The sequence below is a fragment of the Nilaparvata lugens genome, chromosome 7 (genome assembly GCF_014356525.2).
Source record: "Nilaparvata lugens isolate BPH chromosome 7, ASM1435652v1, whole genome shotgun sequence".
In the NCBI taxonomy this organism is placed as follows: domain Eukaryota; kingdom Metazoa; phylum Arthropoda; class Insecta; order Hemiptera; family Delphacidae; genus Nilaparvata; species Nilaparvata lugens.
In genome coordinates, this window is record NC_052510.1 from 48,343,927 (window position 1) to 48,370,060 (window position 26,134).

The following is a 26,134-nucleotide window of genomic DNA, read 5'->3' on the forward strand; positions in this document are numbered from 1 at the left end:
CATTTATATCAAGATAGATATCGGAGGTTCATGCACTCAAGAATATAAACCGGATTAATTCATTTAATTATGCAAATAGCATGGAAACGAAAAAAGGCCCTAACAAAAACACTTGGTCGGGGTGCTCCTCACTCATCTACATAAATGTTTGTTAAACTCATCTTGAATGCTATACAGAGTTGGTGAAAAATATGAAAACAGCTTATTATTCATTTTACAAGGATAATTTGACAGTAGGTTTAATTAGGAATTCGAATAAAAAAACTACTTATATGTCTCTTCTAAATTTTTGTTCGTCATCTTGGAACCGCGATTTCAATCCAACTTCTTTTAAATACGAAGGTGGTCGCATGATACATGGTTTCGAAAATGAATTTCAAGAGAAAATAAAACCGCACATCGATATCTCAAACCGTTTCAAAGTTATTCATAATTAGTGAAGATATAAAAAACCATACAAAACTTAAATAAAGGTGCACTAAAATCTGAAAAAATCTGGTGTGGCGCACTCACACAACTTTCCTTGCCGTTATCAAAATTGATCAACTGACGCTAGTGTTCACGCGCATATCAAGTTTACTATTCTAAGATCTGAGTCAGCTGGTGACAGGACAATAGCGTTGCAGACACACGAAGTCTGCTATCTCTTCATAGTGAATGATTTAATAGATTCAACAGTTGCCAACAGTTTGCAATTATTGAATAATCTTATTTTCTCGAATTTCGAGCTTATTTTCAATTTTAGGTGAAAATGTTACTAAACATTAATTGTAGAGATTTTTATGCATAATCTTTTCCACTTGAAATTTTTTTTTAAATTGTATCTGAAGCCTGATAATTGGGAATTTAAAAACAAACTTTGCATAGATGGTGCAGTGCTCCTGAAATTTTTACAGATATGAGACTTGTGGCAGTTGATAGAGCTTATCAATGAATTTTCTATGTATAAATTAAATCAAAATAGTTGGAGCCGTTTTCGAGAAAACCCCCGTTTTTGACAACATTTTCTCCATTTCAGCCGCCATCTTGAATTGCATTTGATCAAAATTGTTCGTGTCGGATCCTTATAGTGTAAGGACCTTAAGTTCCAAATTTCAAGGCATTCCGTTATTTGGGAGATGAGATATCGTGTACACACACACACACACACACACACACACCACACACACACACACACACACACACACACACACACACACACATTGAAACGACCTTGAAACGTATAGAAATAATAGAAATTTGGGTACCTTAATTTTTTTTGGAAAGCAATACTTTCCTTACCTATGGTAATAGGACAAGGAAAGTAAAATCAAACTTTTCTGCTCAAATGTAAAACATGTGATTAGATGTTAATATTGCACTGTGAAATTTGATATATTGAATTTTTTACAATTTCTTTGTAGACTACTCATTTAATTTTTGTATGATTTATTGGTACCTTTAAGAGTGAATAACTTTAAAACGATATGAGATATCGATGTGTGGTTTTCGCCATTCATTCTCTCTTGAAATCATGTATCATATGAACACATTCCCATCTAAGAAATTCAAGTTGGATTCAAAATGGCGGTTCCAAGATATCAAACGAAAATTATGAAGCGAAAGAAAAGTAGTTTTTTTAATCGAATGTAAACCCAATGAAACCCACTGTTAAATTATTGTTGTAACAGATGTTTACATTATTCCCACCAACCCTCTATATACTCATATCTATGATAAAATTATTTTTTATTATTTATACAGAACGGCCCAAAAGACAACACTACATATTATTAAGCTTAATAAGTTACCAGTTATTAAGTCAGATGTTTGAATGTTCAAAAAAAAACTTTTTTCAAGCATTCACAGGGAAACTAATTGTAAGAACTCAATAACAGACAATTATATCCATCATTTTTCTCAATTTATACAGTGTTCATTGTAACTGTAAATGACGGTTGATTTGGAAATGTCAACTGTGATCACCTTTATACGTACTGATCGACTTTAACACGGTTTAACGTATACTGTAGTCACTGTTGGGCCACTCTGTAAGTTAGTTGGAGAATGATAGCCGTATTTCATGCAAAATAAAATTACTTTGCAATCTAAACACTTCTCAGGTTACTCATTCATCTATGCCTGGGAGATGTTAGTCGGATTTCATGGAAACTAAAACTTACGTCGCAAGATATTGAACTCATCTGGATCTAGATGTAAGTTTGCTGGGAAACGGTGCTCCGAATTTCTCAAACACAAAATACGCCTAATTAAAGCTTTGTACACGAATACATACACCGGCGAGGGCGAGCAGCATTAGGTGATGTCATCTGTGATGAGCTTGCCGTGTCGACTGAACAAGGAGGGGGAGTGGTGGGGAATGGTGTGTTTGTAGATGACACTGATGATCCAGTCTGTGAAGCAGGGCACCAGTGTGTAGACGCCCGGGTAGTTGGGTCTGGCGCATCCGACGCCCCAGCTCACTACGCCACACAGGTAGTACCGGCCATCGTCCATGCCGCAGATCAGGGGCCGCCTGAGTCGCCCTGAAAATTAATAAATAAGTTGAATTTGTGAATTCTTTCAAGAGTCCTACAATATTTTATTGTTCTCCACTGAACCTATCTGGAATTTGAATTTATCTGGCTCCCATTGGTTGGTTCGCTTTTACTCTTACCTGGCTTGATTTTTACTTTCCTTGCCCTATCACCAATAGGTAAGGAAAGTATTGCTTTCCAAAAAAAATTAAGGTACCCTAATTTCAAGTTTTCTATACGTTTCAAGGTCCCCTGAGTCCAAAAACATGATTTTTGGGTGTTGATCTGTGTGTGTGTGTATGTGTGTATGTCTGTGAACACGATAACTTCATTCCTAATTAACCGATTGACTTGAAATTTTAAACTTAAGGTCCTTATTTCATGAGGATCCGACAATAAGAAATTGAATAAAATTCAATTCAAGATGGCGGAAAAAATGGCGGATAATTACTGAAAAACCATGTTTTTCACAGTTTTCTCGAAAACAGATCTAACGATTTTCTTCAAATTTATACCATGGATAGCTATTTATAAGTCATATCAACTGACATAAGTCTCATTTCTGAGAAAATTGCAGGAGCTCCGTAATATTCTTGAGAAAAATGGCGGATAATCACTAAAAAACCATGTTTTCACGGTTTTCTCGAAAACGGCTCTAACGATTTTCTTCAAATTCATACCATGGATAGCTATTATTCATAGCTAGATATTCATAAGCCCTATCGACTGACATGAGTCTCATTTCTGGGAAAATTGCAGGAGCTCCGTAATATTCTTGAGAAAAATGGCGGATAATTACTAAAGAGCCATGTTTTCCACGATTTTCTCAAAAATGACTAGACCGATTTTTTTCAAATTCATACCCTGTATAGTTATTTATCAGCTCTATTAACTGGCATGAGTCTCCTTTCTGGGAAACTAATGGGGGGTCCACCCCATCCTTGAGAAATGGACTTTGTAACCTCCTTCTCGTGCATGAGGTAGGTAGGTAGCAACGTTAGTAGACAGACAGTCTGTCTACTAACTTTGGTTAGGTAGAGCAGTTCATAAAAAGAACACATAGTCGAGATATTTCATCTGTAGAACAGCTGTTTTGAAGACTTTTAAAAAATATCATCGAATTTCAAAATTTACACAAAGGAAAAAGTACTCTGAAAACAATATTATATATACAGTAGTCTGAACGTAGTGTCAAATATGTTGCTGCCAATCGTCATTATGTTACTCCCCTAAATTATTCTCCTTTAAGAATGGGGCTTACAGTTCAATGAGCAAGGAAAGTTGTGTGAGTGCGCCACACCAGATTTTTAAATTTATAATTGACTGAAGTTTTTATGATAGAATAATAGAATAGAATAGAAAAAACGTTTATTGAATAATAAGCTTCCTTAAGTGAACCTCAGAGGCTGCTTGACATGGTACCATATACGAAACATCATGTAAATTCAAATATAAATATCAGTGAACTTTATTTTTACAAGAATTCACTTAACAGTTAAAATTATCATGATATTAACTAATTAATTGTTGGCTCAGCTCTCAAAAATCTCAAAAGTGTTATAATGTATAGTCAACCTGAACCTGTTATAATGTGACTTCGAATAATTTGTTAATGGAGCAATTGGATCATTCATGAAATAATCAGTAGGCTATCATTCCAAACAGTTAGCTTTACTAAGTTAACTGTTTAGTAGCCTTATAGCTTTACTGGAAGATTTATTAGTTGAAGTGAGAAACGCGTTCAATCAGCGTAAAATGAGATTAATAAAAATAACTGTAAGAATTGACCATAGCATACATTTTTATGACGTTTGGAACAGTGGTTTCTAGAGCTTGAACTTGTCAAAATATAAGAGCGATGATATCCGTCTGAGCATGTGAAGCTCTAGTTTACATTGTAATCTTCCCCCTACCTGAACAAAAATGTTTCGTATTCAAACAGGGTCAAAGAGGAAGAATTTGAGTGAAAAATGGGGAATTGTTAATCTTATCACAAATACAATTTGATGTCATAATTTCAAATAAAATTAAGAGAGGATAAAAATACAGTATGCATTTAAAGTAAGAAAAAATAGGAATACCCTATTTTGATTCAAATTTTGTTTTTGTTCGAGAATGAATTTAAAAAAAATGTATGGGAAAGTAATTTGAAGTCAGAAAAATTTTGATCTTATTCTAGAATAAATTTCAAAGTTATGTTATTTCAAAGAATGTTAAATCATGATTTGATTCAAATTTTGTTTTTGTTCGAGAATGAATTTTAAAAAAATGTATAGGGAAAGTAATTTCAAGTCAGAAAAAATAGGAAATACCCTTTGAAGCTACTCGGTTTAGAATCTTCTCTTTAGGTACATTTTCGCTATTTTTTATTCAAATTTGTTACAAATTTTGATTTTATTCAAGAATAAATTTAGGAATGTTAAAACATGATTTGGTGCAAATTTAATTTTTGTTCGAGAATGAATTTTTAAAAAATTGTATGGGGAAAGTTATTCTATTTTTTATAATTTGAATTCAATTCGTACCTGACAGGAATCGGCACCTCCATCCTCCAGACCACAGCACATCTGGCATTTGTTGAGATAATCTCCATAGCCAGCACTCTCGTACAGCTCATTGCATCTCTTCTTGGGTATGATTGGCAGAGTCACTTGCTGAAGGATATGGGCCAGTCCTCCATTTTCCGACAGCCGTCCCCAACCAGTCACAGTAGCTGATCCTGCAATACAATCACAATTGAGAAACATCAAATAAAATCGAAATGATCAAGAATGTCCATTGACCTCTTTTTGCTGTCACCAGGATGTGCCTGAGACTTGGTATAATATGATATAGCAGTTGGCACGAACCACTAGAATAATTAATTTGAATGGAAATTAGATTATCAAAAATACTTGAATAAGAAGTAAAAAAGTTACGTGGAATAATTAAAAATAAGGTAATCTAAGGTGTCTCCAATGAGAGATAACATAGCCTGGTTAAGACAGAAATGGAATTGTCAATCAATCAATCAATCAATCTTTTATTGTCAAGAAACATAAAAATGTTACAAACAACGCCATTTTCTACAACAGCCTATACAAAGACTGACAACACAATTAGTAAAAGTGAAATAATACAATATCTAATAGCAGACACTAAGACATCTAACACCATTAGCAATATATCACAGTAAGCTTTAGACTCAGACTAAGAAACTCTCACAGAATACAGACACCTTTCCAGTAGCAAATCCCTCAAGTGAGTCTTGAATTATGGAACGTTCATCGTTCAAACGTCCACATCAAGTTCATTTGATGACTTTACCGACATGTACAGTCGAACCTCTTTATAACGAAGTCGATTATCCCGAGAAAAAATTCGCTGCAGAGAGGTATTCGTTATTGAGAGGTTGTTCTGTCAAGAAAACTGCCACGATCTCATGTATCATGGCGGTTGAACACAAAATACGTTAATTTTGGCAATAAATACTATAATAACTCAACTTTCCCATTTTTTAATGTTTTATTTGAAAAAGAGAGTAATTTTCAGTTGAATTTTGCATTTGAATGAAAGATAATGTTCAATAAACGACTCACATCTATTCAAACAGTCGAACATGTCTGGTACATTATTTTCGAGTTTTAATCCTTGCCTGATAATTTTGCAAGCTTCAAGAATTTCTTGATCTGACGGATTCTTCTCCACAGGTTCGTCTCAGCCTTCATCATCATAGTCTGTTCAAAGGATTAAAATGTGTGACAAAAGCAAGAATGGGGAAGTCCAGTCGTTTACCTACCTGGTCTACAAATGACAAGGTCTTGGAATTCTATTTCCAGTAACTTTCATTCATGTGTTTCATGTGTGAAACACGACATGTGTTTCAACCTCTATTGACTGTCTACCACCCTATCTTCTTCCTACCTCAATTGCCATTATTTTTAGTCTATTGACCTTTCTGCTGAAGCTAAACAATTCCTTGAAAATGACCGTCTGCTTCCTATACTCACTACATATTGTATGTTGAAGTCAAGAGGAAACTTTGTTGTTGAGAGGTCCGAAATTCGTTAAATAGAGGTGAATAAGCAGCCAAAACTCTAAAATGTCATGGGACCAGGTAAAAATTCGTTATGTAGAGGATTTCGTTAAATGGAGGTTCGTTATAGATAGGTTCGACTGTATTTCCAATTTTTCCAAATTAATTGTTGCATACTCATAGGACTGAAACTCATTGGACCATACTCAGTTCATTTGAGGATAAAAATAATAGACAAGAGCCAGTTGTTAATATTATAGCCTACAGTTTAAGAAATGAGAAATCTGAATTCATGCGTTATTTTCAATTCTATTTCAAATAAAATATAATTTCCACTGCACATTATAGGGATACTTTTGGTTACAGGGCGAGCTGACCCTCGCCTTGTAACACCTTTAAACCAAACAGCTTTTGGGTCTCTCCACTAACAAAAACCGTACAATAAATTTAAAACTGGATAAATACTGGAATATTTCCAGATATGTTTTTACCTGAATCGAATTTTAGCGAAGACATTGGAATGCAAATCGGAGCTGTCCAGAATCCATCAAGGCGCAACTTGGGCCAGACCTGCAGTAGAGCAATGTCGTTTGAGAAGTTCTGCCTCACATAGTTATGTTTTATAATTTTTACAACTCTTCTTCGCTGTTCATGTCCTGCACAACAACAAAAAATATAATTATATTAATATCACTAAATCTGTGGTTTTTTTGACAATTTCTTAGTCTTTTTTATTTGATATTAATATCATTACAAACATTCATTGTACCCGTATAACATGATATTTTGAACAAGTATAAGCATTTATCCAAGAATTTAAGTTTTTTTACATAAGTTGACATCAGAATTGTACAAGGATTCTTGAACTGAAGAATCGATCACATAGTTCAATCATAAGCCAAACAGAATCTAAACCTTGAAATATAGATCACTCATAGTTCATCATAAGCGACAAATAATATTCAATCAATAAATATATTTTAGAACTCAGTCCTCAGACACCATTGGGTCCTGTTTGGTAAAAGCTGGAAGGTTTTTTAAAAGCTAAATTGCGATATATTAAATAAGATAATAGACAAATTTGCTAATAAATGGAATTCTACAAAAAATTTATATGAAAAGGGTTGGGAGTAAAATTATGGAGAATACGGGAATAAACAGATGAAAATGAGAAAAAAAACAAGATATTTAATAATAAGTGGATTGGTAGTCACTGAGAGTCATTCAGGCAGATAGAAAATAATGCAACATTGAAATAAAGAGATAACCTATTTTCATTGAATATTTTCGAGAACAACTGAATTAATTCGAACACAACTGAAAATCTCCTACAAGAAGTACTTGGAATGAATGAATTATGGATTCATTATGCAGGGACATCATGAACACCGTAGGATAAATAATTGACAAAATGTCAGAATGCATAATTATGTCAATCAACAACACTTGCAATGGTGGTGGATCAATGGTAGTTCATGATTCTAAAAATAATTAACTTGAAATTCATTATCTCTGCAACAAAACGCATGCCGTAGCCTATAGGGAGACAAAATTGAACTGAATAGTCGTTGAAAAGATATATTATGTTGGTAAAGATAGATGAAGTCTTAATGAACTCCTGGGTACTTCAAGTCTATAAATAATTTATTTATTTATTTATTTATTGATTCAATGATCACAGCTTGAAGAGTTTTTAGTACCTAATTGACTACTATTCTATTGATAGTGTCTGGAGCCAGTTTTTAATAATTATAGCCTACAGTTTAAGAAATGAGAAATCTGAATTCATGCGTTCTTTTCAATTCTATTTCAAATAAAATATAATTTCCACTACACATTATCGGGATACTTTTGATACATTATCTTTTACTTTTGATATCAAAAGACTAAACTTACTTTTAAAGACTAAAATCACAAAAGACTTACTTTTGACATTATCTATACTTTTGATACATTATCGAGATACTATAACTATACTTATATTGAATAACAAATATTATTGTAGCTTCGTAAGTTTAAATATCACTGATCCTTCAAACAATCCGAATTTTTTTACGGATAACCCCTAGTAGAGTTCCACTGAATAATACAACTTGAATCACAAAGTTATAATCTGATTTTTCATAAATTATTTTTTTCGTTTTAATTTGGTATGGAGATGTTTCCAACAGAAAATCTAAGAAGTTCTTAAAAACCTACAATCTATAAGAAAACTCCTGTTTCATCTTCTAGAAAATTTATTTGGAACTCAATCCTTTATTCTCAGCTATATCTACCATACCTTAGAATGAGAATACCTTAGAATGACAAGAGTGAATTTGTTCAACCAATAAAATATGGAATACTAATCCTGACTTGGCTTTTGAAATCAGCTTCTCGGATAACATAAAATTTTTCAAATATCCTATCCTTATCTGAATAAAGTAAAGAAACTGATTTTAAACAGATCCGATAATGTTTAAAATACTGGACATATTTTCTTATCTTGTATCTGTATGTAATTATAACTAATTGTTGGAACTGTATTTAACAATAACAGGTTGTTATGCTAGTTAGTACGGCTGATAAGGTAGTAGGTCTACTGCAATTTAAAAATACATTTACCATTATATAATATTTCTAAATAAACCCATCACCATTATATTATAATCTTTCTATCCACGTTAATGAGTAGTTGATAAGCTAATATAGACCGTGCAAACCTATGTTTGCAGCACGGGGTTTTATAACCAATTCTATTCCAATATAACACTAGTAGGCCACTGTTGCCGTTTTTATACTAATTATATCAAAAAGGCCTACCGTACACTTTCTTTTTCGCTCTTTCTCTTACACAATTAGATTATAGGTTGTTTGGATTATATGAATTGTGGCAGCACTGTACTCCATAACAGCAATGCTGCAGTCTGAGGTTTGCACAGATTATAGCTAGCAATCTTTTTAGAAGCTAAAATAATAATCTGTAAAGCAAAAATGTTTACATTGAGCAAACACATTAACAAGTGACATTATTTTCACTATTGTACCTTAACCTATTGATTTTAGGTAGTGGTTGACATCAATTCTTAGATGATTGTTCAAGCATAAACTAGGCTACATAATAACTTGTGAAACATAATGCTAAAAATACACACACAGAAGTTGGTAGAATAGGTACCTACCATACAGTACCTACTTTAGATAGCTGTACATGAAGTTAGATGAATACACAATAGAATTTAAATTTAGTGGTTGGTAGTTTGATAAGTAAAGAGTACTTGGATGGATTTTCTTTACATATAAGTTACGTACGGTAGTTGTTGCCCCCTGTGGGTTGGGGGAGCTTTGAGTCGAGCATCGTACTCAAGAATGTGTTGAAAACCATAATTCACCCACAGTATCCCTGCTTGTCGTAGGAGGCGACTAAAAGGGACCCCAAGGCAACTCCAGAAGTTGCCTTGCCTTCAAACCCACGGGAACTGCCCCATCAGGGCAGTTTCGGAGGGGAAAAAAGAAAAACCCAAGAGACCAGAGATGGGTGAAACTCCAGGCACAAATGTGGGTCAAGAGGCTCAGTCGAGGGTGACCGGGTGCCCTAGAGGCAATTTGGCGACCACTCCTTCAGCGGAAGGACCTACAAAAAGCCAAGAGTGGAACTCATGTAGGTCACGAGTTTGTGGGTGGAGAGGCCAAAACTCACCACTGCTCAAAGAAGGGCGGCCATTCAGGCAAAACTTCTTGGGAGAGGTGAGGCTTTTGACCCTGCAAAGTTTCGGAGGGCAAAAAAAAAGAAAAACCCAAGAGACTAGAGATGGGTGAAACTCCAGGCACAAATGTGGGTCAAGTGGCTGAGTCAGGGGTGGCCGGGCGCCCTAGAGGCAACTTGGCCGCCTCTACCTCAGCGGAAGAACCTTCAAAGATGGAACTCACGTAGGTCACGAGGACTAATCAGTCTGAAGAGACTGCCAAGAATATCACACTCGATTGCTACAAGCAACCAGGTGATGAATGGGATGTTAGCATAGGGAAGAACTCCTGGTTCTTGTAAAGGACACAGGTATTGGTTTGCCTGACTAACATACTACTTTGGAGCACAATAAGCTTCGGTTGACGTGTGGGGTTCTTTGAACCTTTGGATCCTTGAGTCCGTTCCTTCAAAATCATAATTATAATCATAAACATACGTACGGTACGTTAGACTGTTTAGATATTAGGTAAACTTAAGTGTACAGTCGAATTAAGAGAACTTCCGTCTTAGAGGGATATGCGGAGCAGAGAAAAGTAGGGATACAGCGGCAGCGATGTTGCCGTGCTGGAGCGAACAGCGTTCTGTAGTCTTTAGTAAGTGTTCAACACCTCATGATACGCATATGTAGTTTCGTCTCTAAAAGCACTGCATCGACTGAGCCTGATCGTCAACTTGGCAAACGCGCTTCTTTGTACGACTCTATTCATTACTCCTATTGGCTGAACTGGTTCTCTATTTCTCTGCTCCGTCTATCCCTCCAAGTCGGAGGTTGTAGTAAATCTACTGAAGTAGACTGACCTTCAACAGTGTAGAGATTGTAGTCACCGGCCACTACGGACAGCTTCTCAGGTCCCACTTTGTAGACGCAGTGCGCCGCCGTCACTATCCAATGCGAGCTGACGATGGCCCCGCCACAGATGTGTCTGGCCGACGTGTCTGTCAACACCTGCAGTGATATCTGCCATGGAAACTGACCTGAAAATTGCACGAGAATGTATTACAACAAGAAGATAAGTAGTGTAGGTACTTGTTAGAAAATTGTTATGTAATACAAGAAATAAACTTCACAACAAGAAAGTTAGCCTAGACAACTTGATTTCTAGTCACTTTCTCTCAGTTTTTATTGCTGGTACAGAAATGAACTTTTGCGCATGCATTTTTTGGCACCGTACCTTCCACTATTTTGGAAGAAGAGTACAGTAACTGTACTTAGTTTTTTCTGATTCAAAATACGCACACATAATGCTATATGTAGGCATAAAATTAATGGTTAGTAGAGCTAATATTCTATTATCATCAATGATGAAAATACACTCATGAAAAATTCAGCAATAAATGTATAAATTTCTTCCCTAACCTCAGTTGAAAATTTAACCTTCAGTTTAAAATTGAAGTTGCCTCATATGTTTAGATTATATTCAGTAATTTGATCAAAGATTAAAATCCTTTCTAATGCTAGGTACTAGATCCTTAGAAAATATTCAAATGTATGAAAAAGTGAATTTACGGAAAAGTGGTACGGTAGGTTGAAAAGATAAAAACATAAACATCACTCAACTTTTACATAGTTCTATATTTTTCCATCTACAAGCCCTGTTGAAGAGTGTCGATCATCTTTATCATTTGCATTTTGTCTTTCGTTTGCACCTATTATAATTATTTATGTACTTTATTGCTAAGTAATAATTTTCATCATTTTTGGCTAACTTGAACTTCATCCACTTGCTGGTGTCAAAAATTCTGACTGCTCTGCCTTCAACTCCAACCATAATATTATCATATTTTATGGACTAGATTCAGACACTATTTACCGTAATAAAAAAAATGAACCTACCATTATGTTTCTTAATAGCTCAAACAGTAATAACATATACTAATACAATCCATAACAATTTACAAACTTACAAAAATCGCCAATTTTTAAGAGATTTGCACGTTTTGTTTGAGTTTTGAGGTTTTGTTGACAGTTTTCATTTTGAATTTACTAGAAATCATCGACTCTGACATCGACTATCGAAATCAAAGTATACAATAGATATCTGTTTATAATAGGCTAATGTTATTTTAAATGAGTTCTAAAGAAAAAAATAATCAAAAATATATTGTCTTTTAAGTATCAAATTCAATATACACAGAACTATATAGTAAATTCAACAGGCTGCACCACTGATGAGAGATTTTTATTTTTAGTTGGTAGGTAGTTTCCAAAGAATCTGAAAACCGCGAAAATGAAAATTGGACAAAACAGCGCTTATATTCAAAAACAATGGTAGCGTTTATATTCCTACTTTCCATATCAGTTTTCTACAGTTTTATAACTTCCTCTTACTAAAACCTCATTAAATAATAATTCAATTTACCTCTTTCAGCGGCGACTCCTCCAACAATTTTGCCAGAAGTGAAACTGGAATAATTGGATAGTCCACACTCCACTTCATATCCTATTGGACTGGAGAAAAAAATGTGTTTAGTAAAACTGTATTGAAAACAAGGACATGAAATTAAAATAAATAATTGATACTCAGATATGGTCATGTTATACATTTCAAGACATTGCGAACTAATTGATTCATTATTATTTTTAGTGATTAACCCAAGTATTAATTTATTCGTAATATACGGTAGGACTAGCCTATATTACCATATCATCAGTAAAACGATCAGGAGAATAGTGACAACATAATATTACACTATACCTACGGTAGCCTACTTAAAACCATTTTCTCCGGATTTAGGCACAAATATATTCAAGTACCCTACCGTAAGTTACTGATTGAGGTAGCAAAGTTCAATTTTTTCAATTATCATTGATATATTTTTAAATACAACTCGTTTATATGGGCATGATATCATTTTATGCTATTGGAACAAATACATTTGTTTATAAGGATAGTTCGATGTCAAATAAAATTTCCCTCAAAAAATTCGATTCGATTTGAGTTTGATGTGAATTCCTATTTACCTGTAGGCTGCCGTGAATGCTTCACCACTGGTTTCAGTTGTGGTCGCGATTGAAAACGAAGATGAAGAAGAAGAAGCGACCGCAGTTCCCGACCCGGTCGATGAAGCCGAAGACGATGAGGTTGCCTGCGATGATGATGACGATAAAGGGTGGTCTGTTGATGACGAAGGCCGAGAGCTGAGACTATCCTCAGTGCTGGTGAATGGTGACGTATCGTGAGTGGTTCCCGGAGTGTGACGCGATGTGGTACTTCGCATGGTGGAAGTCGTGTGAAGATTGTAAGGTTTCCATGGTTGACTGCAGAACAAACAAGTCTTTCAATGGATAATAGAATATTTTTCAAATTCAAATAAGTTTTATTTTTCATCAGGGTCATTCCCTATACAAACAGAGTTTCACTATTTTTAACAAGCAAAAACAAAAACAATATAAAAAAAATAATGGTAAAGATTACTGACCAACATAATAAATCCTACTATAACAGAGCTACAATAACAACATAGAAAACAATAAAAATTACAAATAAACTTCAAAAATTATTCTATAAAAATTACAAATAAACCTTATACAATATTCTATCACACATTTTAACCGATCCAGCACAAATTCCAACTATTTCACATAAACCCCAACAATCAGTGGTATATCACATTTCACATAGCATCAATCATAGCACACTAAGGGATACCCTCTTTTCTCCAGTGACTCAGTAATGTAGGAGTACAAACTAAATATCTTAATCATTGAAAAGTTCGACAGTAGAATTAAATTTTTATCCTCATCATTAACTATATTGAACAAAAAATTGCATATATACTTATATACTTCTTTCTTATTTCCTCATACACTGGGCAATGGATTAGAAAATGTTCTAGTGTATCATTCCCTGAGCTGCAAGAATGGCAGATTTTGTTGTGATCAATAATATATTTCTTACATTCGAAGTTAATCAAAATACCGAGGACTGAGGGAATTCTAAGCTGAGTTAAGCATCTCGCAATTTTTATTGGCATTTTGACTGTTAATAACTCTGACAAGTGTCTGAGTTTGGGTTTATTCTCCAGTATCTACTGCATAGCTGAGAACTGTAGGCATACTGGACATCCAATGACCTTCTCAAGTCCAAGTACATTGCTATTATTTCGCTGTAGGTAATTATTTGAGATAGCTACATTATAAAGCGCATATTTCAAATTCCAGTCTAGTTATTCATTCATTGATTAATAAAAACAATATAAAATCTTGTAGTACCCTGACAACAAGACCCTTGTAACATGATTTTATATTGTTTTTCATTCATTTATACAAAAGTAGCCCAGATGAGTGAAGTGTTCATTCATTGATGTACGATTGAATTTTTGATAAATCACAACAGGCTATCTAAATCTAAGGCAGCTGAGTCTGCTCACTGTTCAATGACAACAATATTACATTATACCATTAATTTCATAGCAGTGGACTTGGAATAGATGAATGCACAATTAACAAGCTTTGCTAAGAAAAAGATAAATTGATTTATTTAGAACTCTATTTTCTAACAATGAATAATACTACTAAGTTAAATACAATAATATTTGTATTTTCATATTTAATAAGTATTCTTTTCTTATTTTTCCATAATACAACTATTACAAATGTTAAATATTGTTTACAATAAAATTGAATGTAATATTTTTAAGTTAAATTTATTTACATTGTTTATTTGATAGTTTTACACAATACTTAAGATCCTGTGTTGGATGGCATAAGCTATTTATCATCAATAGAAGTATGAAACTCAACTCTCAACTACTAGAATGATACCATGAGCATCAAAACTCGAATTTTCTGAAAATATATGATGAGACTATATTAAAAAAGACAAAATATTAAGATCAATTTCATTGTAGTAATCAATCTAGTTTAACATATAGAGCGTTCAAAACCTGATAATGTTTTTTTCTTGAACCATTATTTATTATTTTATAACTTAAAATTGATATGAGATTGAAGATTTTAGGGGAATGGAAACAAAGGATGTTTTTCAACTCACTTCTATGGTCGGTCTCATCTATAAATCCGAACAGGAAATGCACACTAGAAAGAAGGATAATCAAATAAAATATCATAATTCCAAATGATTCGCCTCCTGCATGAAACCTGTTCTAGTAATCGGCGCCACCTGTAACTGAATAAAGAAAAATATTAGTTTCTGGAAAACAAAGTTTTTCTGCTTTATCACTTTGTTCAGCCTTGGTTGTCAGACGGCTTATCTGACACTGTCAGGGAACATGAGCCAAGCAAGCTATTAGTTTCAGGTGATAGACCTACTTTTGAAAGTTTACCTACTGAACAGCATTTATATTCAAAAGGTGAATAGGTATTGTAACTGCTATAATAATGATAGTTCAATTTATTGATATTAGTATTTTTTTATTGTTAACAGCAAGAAGTGCGAAAGTCTAAAAAAAAGAAAATTGAATACAAAGTATTTATACAGTCACAGGTCCCAATCATTTACCATATGAATGATATCAATATATTTGCCTTATCAAACTGCAATAAAATATCTTCATTGAGAATAATCATTATTGTTATATGTGTGATAAAATCCCTCTCCTCTTTTGAGTAAAGTTTAAGGGATTCAATAATACATACTCTTTGAATTGAGGAAATATTCAAGTGAGATTGTTTGGAAAATTCATATTAGATATAAAGAATTGCAAGTGGTCTATCAGCAAATTATATCATAAGAATTGAGGTGGAAGTTTGATGATTCATAACTGAAGAGATTGACAGATCACTTTGTGAAAAAATAAGTGAAATGGAAGAAATTTTACCTTACAAATTCAATTTAGTTATAAGAGCTAGAAATGAACGATTGATAATCTCAAAATTATTTGCTGATATTCAATGATTCAATTTCTATTTATACTTCAATTTACTTGAGAAAAAATATATAATCATGAATCATAGGCTAATATACAAGAAACTTATAAGATAGTTTTTGTATGAAACAATTTGTTGGCAGGTTTTTTACCGTTTAGTTTAGAAGACAAATTGTCCAAATAGTTAAGAGAATGGAATTCTGTTAATTGACTAAGAAAGAAGTGGTTAAGCAAACTCATCTTCCAAAACTGAGCTCCAAAGACAATAAGAAATCCAGAATGTTATCGCAATATTAATTGGTGTGGAGAAAGAAGAGGAAGTTTGTAGAATGAGGTGACTAAAGGCTTAGCAATAAGATAATAGTTCATTGAACCAATTATGAAAGATAGTTTTTGTCAATGAATCATAAAGTGATAGTTTCCTAATAGCTTTGGATTAGTTCAAATATTTGAAGAAAAAATACCAAAGAGCAATAAATACCTGAAGTCATCAGCTACCTACTTAAGAAGAGACCATAATAGAGCAAAATAAAGTGATTACAACGTACAATACCGTACTTCATTAGGGTGCAGGTTATTAGCCTATAATACCATGGGTTAGGTTGAAAAAGCAAAATGCTATCAAAGTCTTTATGACTGTTTGATTCATAATTTTAAAGAAATTTCCTTAACAGGAAAAAAACAATTATAATCAATAACTGAGTTTCCTGAATATATTTATAATTAGATGTGGTTTATTTTGTATGTTTTTGAGACAAACAATAAAGGAATCTGTCAAACAGCGAAAATAATCCGAAAATGTTTTCAGTAAGTGTTAAAATAGGCCTACCTGCTACCTTATTATAGTTCTTTAAAATACTCAAACACTCAAAATATTATTATTCCCTTCTTGATCCTCAATTCACAGTCAGTTAGGCCTATTCCATTAAAGTTTATAGTTTAGCATACTCTCTCTACCCCCATCATGATAGATACCGTACCCAGGTAGCACAAGATCGTCTTTCCAACGTTGAAATTTGTTTTTTTTTTTGTTTTTTTGTTGAATAACAGTAAGAGGATAAATTTTTCAACGTCACAATTTCAACGGTTTCTACAATGTGTTTCCAATGTGTAAAATTAAAAATATTTAACGCTATAATTTCAACGTATTTTCACCGGTTTTTCAACATGTTTCAACTTTAAAAGTCCAAACAAACAGATCTCTCTCCAAGTGATTCCGTAGCTTAAATATTGCGTAGAATGTGCGACTCATAAATAAATTAAAGGTTCTGGGATCGAGACCAAACGTTTTTTCTGGTAATGTTCAACTCCGATGAAGATTATCCATGTAGTTTTAACAAAATAATAGAAAACTACCGTATCCTTTTTTATGTTCCCTGGACATAAGGAGATAAAGAATTTTCCTCCATTACAAAATGCCATCCTTTTATCTTTTTTTAAGGAAAGGAATTGCCATCTTTTCAATAATGAATTGGGAAAATATTCAATGAGAAGAGCAGAAGACAACCATTATTTGAAAGTTCAAGATAACATCGATAAAATCAACCTCATTCAATGCCACAAAATTTAAGTGCAATAAATTATGTTCAAAGTAGGGCATCAATACTACTGTATCAACAACACATAAGTTATGGCATAAGTTGATGACAGTGATTGACTGTAACTGACACTATCAGCCAATATTCGTGAATTCGAATCAAGACCAATATAATAAGACCTATATCATCAACTAAGACTTGTGAAATTCCAATTATCACGCAAACCATGGACATTTATGTCAACGAATCAAATTTGCGGACTTTTATAGACAAGAAGTGCTAGAAAGAACTCAGTTTTATTAATATTATTCTATGGATGTCCCTTGTAAGAGTGATTTCAGTAACTAAAAGATAAAAAATAATCAAGAATATTTTTTCAAAAAAATTTTATTCATAGCCTACCTTAATTTATTGTTTTGGTTTAAAGAAGCTGTTCTGACTGACTCCTGAATAGATAAAATTTCAACTTGCTTTGATACTGTACCTACATATTATAATATATTTTATTTAACAGAAAAATTATTCTACAATAGAAGAAATATTCTATTGATTGATATATGATATTTTCAGCATAAAATATTGAATTGTGATTGAATTCTCCTAAAATAATAAGAAAACTCAAATATGTGTATTCAAATCTGAACTAAATCACTTGGAAATGAACTACAATAACTTTGAAATAGATACTGTAAGAAAATAATATTCAATCATTGGTATTTTAAAAATTGAAATGATTTTTTAGCATAACAATTGAAAATCAATATAATAACTATTGTACTTACCAGCAATTGTGTTGGCCTGTATTTCATGCTCCAGCAATTAAAGTGAGAGGAGACAGTAGCCTAACAACTGCCCGTGCTGTGGTCATAAGCAGATTGCGGTTACTCGAGCAAATGATCGATTTTCCCAACAACCAGTCGGTACAAATAATTTTCGTTTTGGATGGGAGGCACGAGGCAAACCCCCTCCAGTGGCACATCTCACTGATGCAACAGAATTGCAACAATCTTGCCAAATGCTACAGTAAAATGATTCGGGCGCTCTATTGAAATCCCAAATGTCACTTACTTCCTTGCCCTAGGAAAACAATCAGCATTTTTAGTGGCTTTAACCATAGACTACAAATTTTATTGGAATAGATTTTTTTGTCCGAAACATTTTACAAAAAAATGTAAATGTTAAGAATGTAAATTCTGTTGTTAGAATACCGGTACTATAAAATTAAATTGAATCTTTGCTCTATGAAGATTCCTATAGTAGGCCTAAATCATAAAGTGAATAAACTGGAAATATTAATTTTATTGAATAAAAGTATTTTGGAAGTTTCTCATGAGTTCTGTTGTACGAAATGACTGTTTCAGCCAAGGTTAATAGAATGAGAAACATTCTCATCACATCGAAATGACCTAATTAAAGTAATTATTCAATAATTGTTATCAATAATTAATTAGTTTAGTATTGGCTAACTAATTTTTTTCCAGGCCAGATAATGTATAAGATCCGGTAGCTGTAGTCTAATTGTAAAACAAAATATTTGAAAAAATCCAATAAATTGTAAATTTAACTGAAATAGTGGAATACTACTTTATTAATTTAAAAAGAATACGGTACCGTAGGCTTCTATGATCGTGCATATTTTAAAGTAATTTGTGGAATACGGTATGTCTTAACTCTCCAGTTCAAGAATTAAATTCAAACTGTGAAAGCGCCAGAGACAATGAAGAAAGAGTAGGAATTTTTCAGCTACGGACAACTTTGAAGGATACAGAGGAAGCCACTTGCCAAATTTACAATTTATTCATTTTATAATAGAATTATTGAAATAATTTTACTGAGCACTAGAGCAGTAATTTACTGATACACAATATCCTCTCATCTCATTATGAGAGGAGATAAAAGATTATCGGTCTCGCACTCGCATTATTTTAGGTAAATATGAAAATAATTTCCAGTTTTGAAAACTTCATACCGGTTATCTACATTATTGGAATAATAATTAAGCTGGATTCCCGCATATCAGTAACAGTGAAAATATAATTCTCATAAGTGTAATAGGATTATCATACTCGCTCGATCGGGCTGAATGGGAATAGTGCAATAAGAGCTCGTGGGAATTATATTTTCACTGTCACTGATAAGCGGGAATCCAGCTTTATTCTGGTAATTTGTTTTACAATACTGAATTTCAGTTTCAATAAACAATAAAAATTTATATTTTTTCAAATGTAGATATGTTTATTCTTTCATCCAACCATTATCAATCATTCATATTCATGCTTGTTTAGTCCTATCTTTGCTTCTCTTACGCTTAAAACAGCCCATAAATGTTTGACTATCTTTGCGTTTCGGCTTTTCTTCGGGTGGCAACTGATAAATGTTCGACAGAGACTGGTGTTTCTGTGTTGGGGGGAGGGGTGGAAGCATGTCTCGAGGTAGGTGCTGACTGGCATTGACAATATGGCTGAAGGAGTTCATCAATACTCTCCGACTCATTGAAGTTATACAGGAACGGGTTTTGACATCGAATCATCGTGAGGGAAGTGTTCACGTGTTTCATCGTGTGATGACTGGGGTTACTTGATTTCAGCTGGCTGAGAATCGACTCAGTGGTCTGAGTTTCAGCGTCGCTCATCAGCCGAACCAGTTTCACTTTGGGGAAATCATCCTCGTGGTTTGTGTGGCGTCAGTTGCCTCTTCAACAACAATTTCATCAGCGGATACAGCTTCATCATCTTGGTCCATATTTCGTGGGCCGAAAATGTTTCCCCCACAGTACTTCTGTAGCAAACTAGCGTTGTAGAGATGCTTGTGGAAATGAGTCTGACACTCGTCTGTCTGCATTGAGAAGTCTTCAAGCTCTGGGTAGTTTTTCATTTGAGTGTCTCCAGGTCTGGAGGAGGATCTTCTACGCATCTGCTCTTGGTTTTGGGATGTAGCAACAGGTGCATTGGTACCGGTACCACAACACCGCCTGCAAAATTCGTCCATGTCTTGTTGGTCGTTATTGCTACAACATTTGCAGAATGATGGGGATCGGCGTGGATGACCACCTGAATCGGTGGCAGATCTCCGGTCGAAGTGGACTTTGCCCCCCGTCCCCCGGTTCCATCTCGACTGCTCACCTGATGCATTCTTGAATGTTTCGGCATGTTTATTCTATCAACTAGGGTCTTCTACCAACTCAGGTGTTCTTCTACCACTGTACCGCTCTTCTACCAACTCAGATATTTGACTTGGTGTAGTTCGAATTGTGTGCTATTTGATGTCAACACAATCCAATGTAACAAACAATTTTGAAGTTCATGGGCCTGTTGAAATGAGAAACATTTTAGTGTATACTCGTCTGCAATGTAACTTATTGTTTGAAGTATGTCTTTATGAACAAAGTGAATTATTTACTTTATTTTTTCTCAAATGAGAACGGTTTAAAAGCAAAAGACAAATTTTGAAAATTACTTGCTTATTCAAACAATTGAAGCAAAAAATTGGCAATTACTAAATCCGATCTACTATATTTGATTCGTCACTATCTAAATTTTTTGTTGTAGTACAACTAGTAATTTTAGCATTGATTGATTTTTGAATATTAATCAATCATTTTTATTTTGTGCTAAACTAGAAATAAAAATGATGCTTTTTTAAGAGGAAAGATTTTATACTTGATGGGTGTAATCCATAAGGTATAATAATTATTGTTGTGTACTGTAGAAGAAATCAATATTTTATTAAAAAATTGCAAATATTATTGACGACTCAGTCTAAATTTATCAATTTAAAATCTTTTAAGAGACCCGGACAGAGAACTGCCGCATATTTTTGCAAAAAATTTTGCGTCAAGCAAAAATATGTATTTAATAAAAAATTATAGAAAAAGGCAGTTATTTGCAGCGCCTCTAGCTATCTACTATTTTATTTTTTAGCCTATTTTAACTCTGCATCCTGCTGAAAAAATATGAGGAAATTTGCTGCCTGTGCAACCCTACCCTGAAAACAAAGTTCTACACAAATCTTGTGCAATGTGAATTTACTCCCTCCTAACCTATCTTAATTAGAAACTATTATTATAATACATGAGTAAAGTTATTAAAAATGTTTGATCTCTATTTGAATACTTGAAAAAAAACAAATAGTGGTGAATTATCAGATATATTTACCTAAAGATGTGTTTAAATAAAGCTGTAAAAATGTAGTTTTGGTAGTCACATATCCGTCTAGTGTGTTTACATGTTTATGTAAATCCAATTTTTTTATGAACTAGTCTACTTTTGCAGCTGATACAAATAACATATTTTTCAAATACAGTAATATTTCTGTCAGTATTCTCATCCCTTCATATTTTTACTTTCCTTGCCTTAATAGGTAAGGAAAGTATTGCTTTCCAAAAAAAATTAAGGTACCCCAATTTCAAGTTTTCTATACGTTTCAAGGTCCCCTGAGTCCAAGAACATGATTTTTAGGTATTGGTCTGTGTGTGTGTGTGTGTTGTGTGTGTGTGTGTGTGTGTGTGTGTGTGTGTGTGTGTGTGTGGTGTGTGTGTGGTGTGTGTGTGTTGTGTGTGTGTGTGTGTGTGTGTGTGTGTGTGTGTTGTGTGTGTGTGTGTGGTGTGTGTGTGTGGTGTGTGTTGTGTGTGTGTGTGTGTGTATGTGTGTGTGTGTGTTGTGTGTGTGTGTGTGTGAACACGATAACTCCATTCCTAATTAACCGATCGACTTGAAATTTTAAACTTAAGGTCCTTATACCATGAGGACCCGACAATAAAATTCAATAAAATTCAATTCAAGATGGCTGAAAAATGGCGGATAATTACTAAAAAACCATGTTTTTCTCGAAAATTGCTCTAACGATTTTCTTAAAATTCATATCATGGATAGCTATTCATAAGCCCTATCAACTGGCATAAGTCTCATTTCAGGGAAAATTTCAGGAGCTCCGTAATATTCTTGAGAAAAATGGCGGATAATGACTTAAAAACCATGTTTTTCACGGTTTTCTCGAAAACGGCTTCAACGATTTTCTTCAAATTTATACCATGGATAGCCCATTCTTAAGCCCTATCAACTGGCATGAGTCTCATTTCTGGGAAAATTCCAGGAGCTCCGTAATATTCTTGAAAAAATGGCGGATAATGACTAAAAATCCATGTTTTTCACGGTTTTCTCGAAAACGGCTCTAACGATTTTCTTCAAATTTTTCCATGGATAGCTATTCATAAGCCCTATCAACTGACATAAGTCTCATTTTTGAGAAAATTGTAGGAGCTCCGTAATATTCTTGAGAAAAATGACAGTTACTAAAAAACCATGTTTTTCACGATTTTCTCAAAAAACGGCTCTAACGATTTTTTTCAAATCCATACCCTGTATGTAATTATTATTAGCTCTGTCAACTGACATGAGTCTTTTCCCTGGGGTACTAATGGGGGGTCCACCCAATCCTTGAGAAATGGACTTTGTAACAACCTCCTTCTCGTGCATGAGATAGGTAGGTACACGGTTTTTACTTTTTCTTCTTCCATATACCGTGGGTACGGTAGGTAGAGCAGTTTATAAAAAGAACACAGTCATAGTCAAGATATTTCATCTGTAGAACAGCTGTTCTGACGAATTTCAGAAAAATCATCGAATTTTACAATTCACATAAAGGAAAAAGTACTCTGAAAACAATTGTATATACACATATACAGTAGTCTGATCGTAGTTGCAAATATGTTGCCGTCAATCGTCATTATGTTATTCCCCTAAATTATTCTCGTTTGATAATGAGGCTTAGTCACCCTGAGTCACCCTGAAAATTAATAAATAAGTTGAATTTGTGAATTCTTTCAAGAGTCCTACAATATTTTATTGTTCTCCACTGAACCTATCTGGAATTTGAATTTATCTGGCTCCCATTGGTTTGGTTCGCTTTTACTCTTACCTGGCTTGATTTTTACTTTCCTTGCCCTATCACCAATAGGTAAGGAAAGTATTGCTTTCCAAAAAAAATTAAGGTACCCTAATTTCAAGTTTTCTATACGTTTCAAGGTCCCCTGAGTCCAAAAACATGATTTTTGGGTGTTGGTCTGTGTAAGTGTGTATGTGTGTATGTCTGTATGTTGTATGTGTGTATGTCTGTGAACACGATAACTCCATTCCTAATTAAATGATTGACTTGAAATTTTAAACTCAAGTTCCTTATACCATGAGGATCCGACAATAAGAAATTCAATAAAATTCGATTCAAAATGGCGGATAAGGGCTAAAAACCATGTTTTCACAGTTTTCTCGAAAACGGATCTAACGATTTTCTTCAAATTTATACCATGGATTCATAAGCCCTATCGACTGACATGAGTCTCATTTCTGGGAAAATTGCAGGAGCTCCGTAATATTCTTGAGAAAAATGGCGGATAATTACTAAAAAGCCATGTTTTTCACGATTTTCTCAAAAATGACTTGACCGATTTTTTTCAAATTCATACCCTGTATAGTTATTTATCAGTCTATTAACTGGCATGAGTCTCCTTTCTGGGAAACTAATGGGGGGTCTACCCCATCCTTGAGAAATGGACTTTATAGCATTCTTGTGCATGAGGTAGGTAGGTAGAGCAGTTCATAAAAAGAACACATCATAGTCGAGATATTTCATCTGTAGAACAGCTGTTTTGACTTTAAAAAAATGACGACTAAAAAAAATCATCGAATTTCACAATTTATTTACACAAAGGAAAAAGTACTCTGAAAACAATATTATATATACACATATACAAAAGTCTGATCGTAGTTTCAAATATGAGCAAGGAAAGTTGTGTGAGTGTACCACACCAGATTTTTACTTTTCTTGCTCTATTACCATAGATAAGGAAAGTATTGCTTTCCAAAAAAATAAAGGTACACCAATCTCTAAATTTTTATAAGTTTCAAGGTCCCCTGAGTCCAAAAAAGTTGTTTTTAGGTATCGGTCTGTATGTGTGTGTGTGTGTGTGTGTGTATGTCTGTGTACACGATATCTCATCTCTCAATTTTAACGAAATTATAATATTTTGAAGTTACCTATAACATCACCCTAAACCTGACACCATTGTAACTGGTGGAGGTATCTATAACACTATACCCCACATGACATCATTTTTTTGTAACGGTGGGAGGCCAGGGGGACTTTGTTAGTCCCAAATTTGTAACAAGGAAAATATTATATAATAATTGCTTTTAAAATCTCTTCTTAACTATAAACCTGTTCAAATTATTTGAATCTACAGTTGGGAGCTTTGGATGGATTCGTTCATGCAAATGCCAAGATCTTCACTATTGTTTAAAAACACCTGTTTTTGCCACTAAGTAACTTATCACGAGCCAGGAACGTCAAATAAAAGATTTTGGTAGAAATGTACTGACATTAATTTATTAGTTGCATTAAAACATAGAATTAATTATCAGTCAAGTTTGAAATTCTGTTACATCGAATTATAATCTTCACTGTAATCAATCCGGTTATTTATTCAATTACTTGTTTAAAAATTACAACATTAAAAAAATTTAATTTCAAAGAATGTTTTTCAAATTACGACTTTATCGCAACGATTCATAATTGATATTTAGACAAGAATTTGCTAACTCACTCTACAATAAATTTAGGGCCTCGGTCAATTTATCTGGTCAATCTATTCGAGCTTAATAAAATAATTTTGGCACTCACCATGGAATCGAACATTTAACAAATAAATCGGCACTCACAATCACTCACGTTTACATTTTAACTACGATACTATTTTTCAAACTACATGCTTTTAATTTATACAAAATAAAATCAAGGATATTTTCCATCCAAATAGGCCGAAGCCTAATTTAGAGGCAGAGACTTGTTCTGTGACTACATCTTCTTGCGGTGACGACTCGTTTAAAACTGCCGCACTTCCACTCAAAATTTCCAATTTGCAAGAAAACACGTGGAGCGCCCGACCTAATTTCAGGTTAAAACGTCGTGGGGTCGCACGGTTCGAATACATTTCTAAATACGTTTGCATTAATTTCATTACGAAATTCAAGCCAGTACTATGGAAATGCTAGAAGACTGCATAATATAGATGGATAAGAAGCAAGTTTGCAAATCTTTTATGGCAACACAAAATTTAGGTTTTTACTTTGTGCATGAATAAATTCTTTTAACAATCAAAAACAAGGTTTACTAGAGTTCATATTAGAAAAATTTTCTGAACGAAAGAAAGGCACAAAAAAACTACAATTCAAACCTGTAAAAGCCCAAATCTGTAAAAATTTCAGGAGTTCCGTCTCATCTATGCAAAGTTTGATCTCAGATGCCTAATTATCAGGCTTCAGATACAATTTAAACAAAAAGAAATCAAGTGGAAAAGATTGAATCTCTACAATTAATGTTTAGTAACATTTTCACCTAAAATTGAAAATAAGCTCGAAATATAAAAAATGCGATTATTTAATTGCAAACTGTTGATTCCATTTAATCATTCACTATGAAGAGATAGCAGACCTCGTGTGTCTTCACGTTATTGTCC

General features: G+C 33.7%; 2 protein-coding genes across 2 annotated transcripts; both read right to left on the reverse strand.

The window, feature by feature from the left end:
- Positions 1 to 1,269: 1,269 nt before the first annotated feature.
- Positions 1,270 to 13,524, reverse strand: LOC111052974 (trypsin-1). The gene is given in 7 exon segments (XM_039433002.1): positions 1,270 to 2,507; positions 2,510 to 2,525; positions 5,042 to 5,235; positions 7,023 to 7,187; positions 11,057 to 11,233; positions 12,619 to 12,707; positions 13,221 to 13,524. Coding segments are annotated over 7 exon segments (1,110 nt in total). The 5' UTR covers positions 13,478 to 13,524; the 3' UTR covers positions 1,270 to 2,295.
- A 6,270-nt stretch (positions 13,525 to 19,794) lies between these two features.
- Positions 19,795 to 21,882, reverse strand: LOC111052982. Its single transcript, XM_022339811.2, has 2 exons — positions 21,780 to 21,882; positions 19,795 to 20,933 (listed from the first exon to the last, which is right to left on the reverse strand). The coding sequence occupies exon 2, from the start codon at positions 20,772 to 20,774 to the stop codon at positions 20,496 to 20,498; it is 279 nt and encodes a 92-aa protein (XP_022195503.2). The 5' UTR covers positions 20,775 to 20,933; positions 21,780 to 21,882; the 3' UTR covers positions 19,795 to 20,495.
- Positions 21,883 to 26,134: the final 4,252 nt, after the last annotated feature.

Bases quoted from the DNA above. Each gene is read 5' to 3' on its own strand.
- LOC111052982 (XM_022339811.2), bottom strand. From the start codon at position 20,774: ATGCCGAAACATTCAAGAATGCATCAGGTGAGCAGTCGAGATGGAACC.